The following is a 9,083-nucleotide window of genomic DNA, read 5'->3' on the forward strand; positions in this document are numbered from 1 at the left end:
AATTTGGATATAACGCGGTAAAGCAGCGCTCCGGAGGGGCGGGGCTGCGTGCTCCGGCAGATCAAATCAAGTTCGATATAACGTGGTTTCACCTATAACACAGTAAGATTTTTTGGCTCCCGAGGACAGCGTTATATTGAGGTAGAGGTGTAGTTTTTACATTCCTTCTCTGACAGATATCCCTTTTGTTGGAGCTCAGGAAAGCACATCTGACACATCTTTTGTGCTTCCAACTGTATGCAAAAGAGAAATAGTTTCCAGTTTTTAGATGCTATTTTATTTAATTATAATTTTTTTTCATTGTTCTCCTGTAGGTGTATTCGTCACAAAAAGGATTGGGGTGCTCTTGTGTTAGTTGATGATCGCTTCAGGAGTAACCCTAATAAATACATAACTGGTAAGATATTCAGATTCTCCTGGGAAAGATCCTAGTATTAGGATGTTGAGTTGGGAAATCTAGACTTCAAGAGGTGATTTCCCAAATAAATCTGTTATGTGGGAGGAGGCTATAACAAAATATGTCCATTAAACTCGGTTCTGTGGTTGTGCAGCTAGAATTCTGAACAACTGTAAAACACTGCTTCTGGGTGTCAGGCTTAAAATGCAATGAAACACACAAATTAGTCATTCCATTATTTTAATGTAATTCCCATTCAGAACATGCTGGTAGTAAGATTTGTTGAGGAAACTTCAATTTACAGAATTTAACTGACATATTCCAAAATGAAATTTATAACATATTTAAGAACTATTATCCATGGTAAATATAAAAATAAAGGTACTGACTTTCATTCATTTGCATGAGTAGTTTTGCACCCATAGTGAACTGCAGGGGCTAATGTTAGCAGTTAGAGGTTTAACCAGCTGGTTTGTAGACATGAACAGGTAGAGGCACCACCATTCCTTTCATAGCATCATTGAACATTTGTTTGTGCTGTCATGATCAATACAGTTTCTTCATGTTTAGTAAAATTAATGCAGCTAAAGCAAAAATAAGGCTTACATGACACTAGTCAAGGAGAAATTTCTTAGGAATAGATTGCATAGCTTTGTTGCCCCGTCTCCATTTATAAACAACCACAGTAAAAGGATAATGTAAAGGAGAGAATTTTCGTGTCCAGTCAGCAGGTGGAGCTCAGATTCTGCCATATAAGCAGTTTTCTGACATGTTGTTTTGTATTAGGCAAATGCTTAGATAACTGAAGAGAGGAAACAAAAGGGAGAAAGCAGAGTATTGTAATTTACACACTCACACTAAGAGTTTTTGAATTTGGTAAGAGTAATATTTTTTTTCAAAGAATAAAAGCTAATTAAAAAACCTTTTCTAATATAGAGTATTTTTAAGGGATTAAAAGGTGTATTTTTAATGTTTATGAAAATTAATTTTCTCAATCTTCAGTTTTCCAGATTCATCAAAACATTTGTTTGTTTAAGATTTCTGATATACAATAATTATAAAAATTAATATTGGTTCATGTGAGCATCTTGTATGATATTTTTGGAAGTATTAAGTGATTGTGATTCTTTCAAAAAAATCTAACACTGTTTTTTAATCTGCAAAACCTGCAAACTATTTAAATACTGCTAGATTTTTGTCATGCAGTGAAACAGCGGTAATAAACATATAGTCTATACATAAATTCCTCTTGTAATCATTCATGATCTTTAAATTAATAGCATAGGAAGGAAAGCAAGAGAAACATTACACGGATATCAAAGGACAACAGTAGTAACATTTTGGAAGGCTTCAGCGTTACTGCTGTCCTTATCAGTAGATATCAGTTTAAATTTATTTTAAGAGAAGGGTAGGTGAAAAATGAGAAGATGGGGTAGAGAATTTTTTAAACCAAATGATAACATCATCTGTACTCTAGTTTTTGAAAAATGTTAATCGAAAGCTATAAATAAATCAAGACTTCAATCCTGTAAACAATCTCATGCTTAACTTTACTCACAGGAGTAGTTCCACTGAAGTCAATCTGACTATTCCCATGAGCGAAACTAAACATGTGTAAGTATTTGCAGGACCAGGGCCCAATTTAGTAACTTGAAATAGCTACTGTATATAATCTAGATAAAGTAAGTTTGGTTGTAATGTACCAATTTTTTTTCCCATTAGGATTATCCAAATGGGTTCGTCAACAAATCCAGCACCATGAGAACTTTAGTACTGCACTTGAGTCGTTGGATGCATTTGCTAAAAAAAATCAAGTGGGTGCTGGTTCTTCAACCCAGTGTAATAGTGAATCTCTGCTCATACATTCAAGTTCAAAAGATCTGTCACCAACTTCGTTATGGGAGGCATCTATTCATCTGTCACCAGATGTTCCTGTTGAAAGTAAGGTGCAGTATTTGGTCCTGGAAGCTGATTCGCCTACAGCAATCAACACAGTTAATCCTACAGCATCCAGTCAATCAAGTAACAGCATGGCAACAAAGAAAAGTATGCTTATTTCCCATGTTAAAACTTCATTAACAGTTCTCAGAACTGATATTTTTCTGTAGGCTGTAAAATCGTGCATTTTTTTTTTTTGAAAGAGAGACACGTTAAAAAAAATAATTTATGAAGTGTTGTGCTGTAAAATGGCCACTTCTCACAAATATATATAAGCTTAGCTCAGGAGATTAAACGATTAGTTGTCATCCCATCTGGTTGTCTTAAAACTAACAACTTTGATAAATTTGAGGTGTAATTTTAAAAATGTTTAACTCTGACATTATCTTGGTTCTGTAATGAAAAAATCTGAAGATAATCTGAAGATAATTTACAGTACGTTTACATCTACCAATGTTGACATTGTAGCAAAAAAAAAGTTGAATTCACATATGGAGTCATTGTTTTAATTTTACTTACTCGCATCTTACTTGGAGTTGAGTCTGAGCTACAACCTTGGCTCCGGATTGTTTCCAAAGTTTAGAGAATTGTACTTCACATGTACTCCCTACCTCTAATAGCTTGGCTAAATTAATATTCTGCATGCAAATTACATCAACGTTTTGAGAAGTGTGAATCCAAATCTGAATTTAGTGGCTCAAGCTCATCTGTAGTCCTAACCATTTATGACAGATAAGAGAATTTGCAAATAGAGAACATAGTAATTTAAAGTGAAAAATACTGACTGTGACCCTTATCCTACAAGCTCAAACACACACTTTAACTTTAGGCATGTGAGTTGTCCCTCTTAAGTCAATGCATAATTATTTGATGATCTGACCCTTTATACTGGATTTCATTTCACATAATAACAATAATTCTGTAAACTTAATAAAATTCTGTGCTAAGTTTATTGTAAAATAAGGGCAAAAACGAAATCAATTACTATTGTATTTTGTGATTTTCACAGACGGTCAGAATTTTGGTGTAGAAAATCATTCTCACCAAACAGTGCGGAGAGAAAAACATATGGATTCCAAACCAAAAAGTCCTGCCATCAAAAAAGAAAGAGAGAAAAGGAATAGTTGGACTAATGCTGACCTTATGAAACAATACTTCAGCAATAAGCCACTGACTTCAACACCTCTGCCTGTGAATGAAAAGCAATGCATCTCCAAAGCTATGTGCAAACAAAAAAGGAGAACTATTGAATCTAGTCAGCCTGTTGTTAATGAACGCCAGTGCCAGTTGTCATTGCTTACAGAACATACACTAAGTGGCCCAGCATTACAACTGGAAACAAGTAGTTCCTCAATAAAAAAGGGTGAAGCTGCAACTGCTGAAGAACATCCTGCTGAACAGCAACTCTGCACTAATAGAGTCATAGATCAATGCATTGAGTTATCTCCAGTAAGAGGAAAAATTGAACTTTCAATGTTAAATGTAGCCAGAGAAGCAGAAGCTGAGGATGACAGTATCTATTTTACACCTGAACTTTATGATGATATAGAATCAGAGGAACAGCAAATTGAACCATTAATTCAAACGTGTAATAATACTGTGAATCAGAATGAACATGGAGCTTGCATTGTAGCTGAAGATCTTTTTGAAATCAGTACTTCAAAAGTAGTAAGCTCAATTGGAGAAATAAAAAGTAATGATAACATGAACACAGAATTAGCTATAATAATGCAAAATGACAAGATTAAGGGTAATACAGTTAGCGATGCTGAAAGTATTACTAGAGTAGGAGAAGTAGAACAGAAAAAATATCAGGAAATGGACACCAGAAAAAAGAAAAGTAAACTTTCCAGATCACGAAACAAAGGTGTGTCTTCCTTCTCATTGAGCAGTACTAGTCCATAGCTACCATGTTTTACAGGAAATTTAGAAATGAACTTCATTATGAATCACTTCTATTTCTGGTAGGCTTTTTTATTGACTACGTAGCCTCACTAGTAGAGAAATGGTGGAATTGTACTTTCATTTTATCTCTCTCTGATTTGATTTTTTTATTTTTTTTATTTTGCATATGCAAATAATAGTGCTCTGCTGTTTTCTTCAGACTTCATTAAGATTCTTCTTCACAATGTATGGCCGAAGAGCCAAACAAGACCCAGGGAATCATAAATTGTAGACCCAATAGTACTGTACCTGAAACTATAGGGTGAGGACAAAGTTGATCAGTTGTTGATTGAATTCATCCGGTATTGAACAAGCAATTGCTGTTTAGCCCCCAAGGAAAATAAAACTTCAAGCAGATATAATTCTGTGCATTTATCTTAGATTTAAAAAAATTAATATGCAGAATATGCACATTCCTCGAGCACCAGGTAATTTACGAGAGCAACCCTAGATTCCCAAATTAGGGGAGCCATTTTCCATTCCTTCAAGTCTTTCTTCACAAAAAGAACATATCAGCAGATGAGTAGTATTGAGCAGACTGCTTGAAGGTTAATGGTACTAATAACATTATTATGTATTCTTCCTTTGTTTCATGGTGTAAATAGAAAGTTGAGATAAGCTAATATCACTGACATCTCTTCAAAATTTGCTGCTTTGATGATCTTTTTTATTTATGGTCAGGTTCTGAGATGTAATGACAGCCAAACAAAAGTGCACTTTTCTACCTTATAAATGCACTTCTTATGCTGTATTTGACCAAGTAAAATATCACATGAACTTTGAAACTTTTCTGTGTATATTTTATTTTGAAATATTTCAAACATTTTTGTTGATTATATTGTGCTAAATTTTGGTCCTACTGCCATTATTACAGACTGAAAACCAGAGCAAAGAGAGTTCATGTTACAAAATAAAGCAATAAGTTCTATTAGACATTTAAAGAACACAAAATTTGGAATAATTATTTCCAGGGCTTCACGTGTATCCCAGGTTAACATGGTGAATTAACTATTTGACATTGAAAATTAATGCAGAAGGAAGGATTTTGCTGTGATGAAACATTATGATACACACGGTTGAGAAAAACTAGTTTTTGTTTCTATCGTTATATTAATGAAGTACATTTGGGTGGGGGGACGACTCCTGGGACAATGTAAAATATTTATGTGGACATTTATATATTTGGCACAGGAGTTGAGTTGGAATTGCACATGTGATGTTTTCTTTAATAATCAGACTAAATAATGCTATGATAACTCCTTGTTCAAAACTGTACGTTTTCTTGCATCAAGTATTGTGAATTAAACAGCTTCTTTTCTTTCTATATTAAATATTGCTTTAAGAAGATGAAATCTTATGTGTGCAAGTATGGTAAAAGATGGGTAGAATATTAAATCTCTTTTGCATATACTGCATTAGATTATTTAGCACTAACCTATAATTGATTACATGACCTTTGGCTCAAATTCTTGTTTCCTCTATTGCAGCAGATAAAGAAAAAAAATTACATAAAGTAAAAATAGTCTCCTTTCACATAAGAACAGTCGCTATACTCAAATTTAGTCTGACTCGTAGTTGCTCCACAAAATCCTAATGCTGCAGATTAGTATTATATTTACTTTATTGAGCTCATCTTTAGAGCCCTGGGTGGATACAAATTTATATCCATGGATATAAATCGGTATCCGCAGAACCACAGGGCTCTCCCGGGAACTGCAGCGCAAAACGAGCAGAGCATGGGGCAGCCACTCCCAGGAGCCAGTGCGCGCCGGCAGCTCCTCTGGCACGGCTGTACCGCCCCCAGCCCCGCCTCCTGGGGCAGGCACCAGGCTCACCAGCAGTTGTCCCTGGTCACACTAGTGTGTGCAAGTGGCACGCATGCCCCCAGACTGGAGATGTGGAAGGGATGGGGGCAGGGATGGGGGTGGTACAGCTGTGCCAGAGGAGGTGCCGGCTCCTTTGTGCGGTGGTCCCACGGTCTGCTCCTTTCATCGCTGCGGTTCCCAGGAGAACCATGTGGTTCCGCGAATACCGATTTATATCCGTGGATATCTGCATCTGTGGGTATAAATTTGTATCCGCACAGGGCTCTACCCATCTTCAGTCAGTAGTAACTTTTGTTGTGGGGTTGGTGGATCAAATGGCTAGTGATTTTCTTTCTCCCTCTCCTCATGCCAGCAGCTAACATTGGAACCCTTATGTTAGATTTATATACTGGTGACTGAGCTTCTTTTCATAACTCTTGCAAGAAACCTAACGGTTGGTGTGTGTGGGGGGGACTTCTTGTTCGGGCCTACTGCAGTAGTTACCATTCTTGATCTAAATGCTACTCTTAGTTTTATGGTTCATCCAAAATGCCTAGTTCTCCATGGTTTGCCAGGCTTCTGCTCCTTGTGGGGTTTTGAATGCTACTCTTAAAGGCCTCGTGTAATCTTCTCCAGAAGGTCACATGGAAAATGCCTTTTTATATTTTTGTGTTTAAATCTAAATGTATAATAAAAAGATTCTAGCACTTTTGGCTTTGTGCCTTGAATCACAAGTACCCTCTCTATCCTCTTTCAAGTCTTTCATAGGAAATCTCTCCTCTCTTTTCTTATCCTAAGGAGCCTCTGGACCCTTCCTCTCCTGAATTTTTGTCTTGTCTTGTCTTGTGTATGGCTTGTCTTACCTTGTTTTGATTATAAACTCTTTGACGCATGAAACTGGTCTTATCTATGTTCAAGCACTGTGTTAATTTGCAGTTGCTATATCAATATATAATATCATAATATATAATAACATTGACTTAGGACAAGTGCCACCTATTGAAGTAACATCACCATTCCCATTAGATACTGGATTTTCCTTGGAGTTTCCCATTCAAATATTCACCAGACCCATCTTAAATCCTGACTGTTACACAGTTGCTTGGGAGAACTGATGGGATCATAGACCAGATAGTATTGCCTTTTTTAAATGCAAAAACTATAAATTCAGCCCTACATGCTTGCGCTCACACACAAGCTTCTTGTTCTCGTATATATACATCAATGGTTGAAAAGCATTTTATTTTTAAATTGATCAGAGATTTGTGGTGACTCAAAACAACAAAAGTAAATTGGTTACTTAGCTGTCTACTTTGCACGTAAATTTTTTTTGTCATAAACTAAAACTAACCTAAAACTGTGTTTGGACTTCTCAAGTCAGTGAAATCTAAATGATAGAAAGTATCCTATTATTCTGAAACAATAATTAATATTAATTTCTTTTGTGCATTAAATAATAATCGAATCCCAAATTTATTAATGGACTGAATGTGCAAAGAGCATGCAAACGAAGAACCAAGAAAGCTGCTAGTAGGGGAAATGGCTTCATCTGTGAAAGAAAGGTACAATATAAAGAGTAGATTGAATGAAGTTATTGAATATGGTAGTGGCAACTGTTAACATATAAGAAAAATATATATACTACCTTTTTCCTGTGAGTTGAAATAATGTACAATGTGCATGGTTCTGTATGGTTTATTAGTTGATTAATATAATTATTGTAATTTAAATGTTCAATAAGTAATGTAGAGACACTTTTATTTCCGGATTAAAAAATTTGTAGTAATGAGTGCTGAGCGCCTTATTAGCATCAGTGGGACTTGAGGATATTCAGCACTTTGCAGAATCAAGACCATAGTTTGTAATAGATGTCTCCTTTCTACATAAGCACTCTTTACTATTTTTGATTTGTGTGTAATTTTTAAGGCAGGGTTTTTCAAAAGAGCCTAAGATCCTAATTCCTTTGAAGCTTAATGGGAGTTCAGCACCTAACTGCCTTAGGATCCTTTGAAAAATTCCAGACTAAGCATTTTGTAGCCTGTAACCAGATTGCCTCTGTAATCTTATGTGATTTTGTAAGTTGAGAATGGTCAGTACTTGGGTTGAAAACCTCCAAGGAAACCCCGTATGCTACAAGATGTTGTATTGGTGATTAAGCAGACAATTCTCTTCCCTTATATAGTATTAAACTAGTACACCACCAGCATGGTGCAAGGGAACATTTTGACACTGTAAAGTCCTTTTTAGTCTGAGACTTAAAACTAAGTCACTAGGTGCTTGTGGTCATTAAATTTCACTGGCCATTTTCTTGAGAGGGGGTATTAGTCCAAATGTCCTAGCCTGGCAGCTTCTCAGCTGACGGAACTCAGGTAAACTCTAAATATCAGTAATTTGTAAAGTACTTCTGGGTTCTTCTGGAACAAATGATGTTATTTAAATATATTATCAACTAGCAGTTTTGTTAATACCATAGATTATAAAACACAGACACTGCATCTCACATTCCAGAAGCCAATAAAGGAGCAACATGATGTGGAGTAACCCTCTGGTCTGGTCTAGTACAACATGCAATCCTACCTGTAAAAATGTACTGTTTTAGTTATATTTTCTTCATAAGTTGTAGTCTGCTATTTGTTAAAATGAACTGTTTACTCATGACTGGTAAATTAATCTTTTAAAGTACTATTTGAAGAGCGTTGATTGTAATTTTGAGCCATAAAAGTAACGTGCTCTCATTCTACTGATGTTCTATAAGTTCTCCATTACTTTTTTTTTTTTTAATTCCAGGGCTGCAGGCTGCAGCCCTTATCACATGAATATAGGTGATCAAGTCTGTGGCGCTACCTATATAAGTAAGAGGTGCAGGATTGGGTCCTAAATGCTTTACAAAACCATACTTTATGGTGTGCTCTAATTTCAGGAAATAATAACCTTTTCAAATACATTGAGCTATTCAGATTAAAATATAAAATAAAACTCCAATATACAAGAAAACTACA

General features: G+C 35.6%; 1 protein-coding gene across 1 annotated transcript in view; it reads left to right on the plus strand.

Annotated features, from left to right (window-relative positions):
• BRIP1 (BRCA1 interacting helicase 1) overlaps positions 1–4,240 on the plus strand; it is a 121,291-nt gene extending 117,051 nt beyond the window's left edge. Inside the window, exons 18-20 of the mRNA XM_065418343.1 lie at positions 315–397; positions 2,120–2,443; positions 3,345–4,240. Coding sequence (XP_065274415.1) covers positions 315–397; positions 2,120–2,443; positions 3,345–4,240 — 1,303 coding nt within the window. The remainder of the gene's footprint in view (positions 1–314; positions 398–2,119; positions 2,444–3,344) is intronic.
• Positions 4,241–9,083: the final 4,843 nt, after the last annotated feature.

This window comes from Emys orbicularis, chromosome 17, assembly GCF_028017835.1.
Source record: "Emys orbicularis isolate rEmyOrb1 chromosome 17, rEmyOrb1.hap1, whole genome shotgun sequence".
NCBI lineage: Eukaryota > Metazoa > Chordata > Testudines > Emydidae > Emys > Emys orbicularis.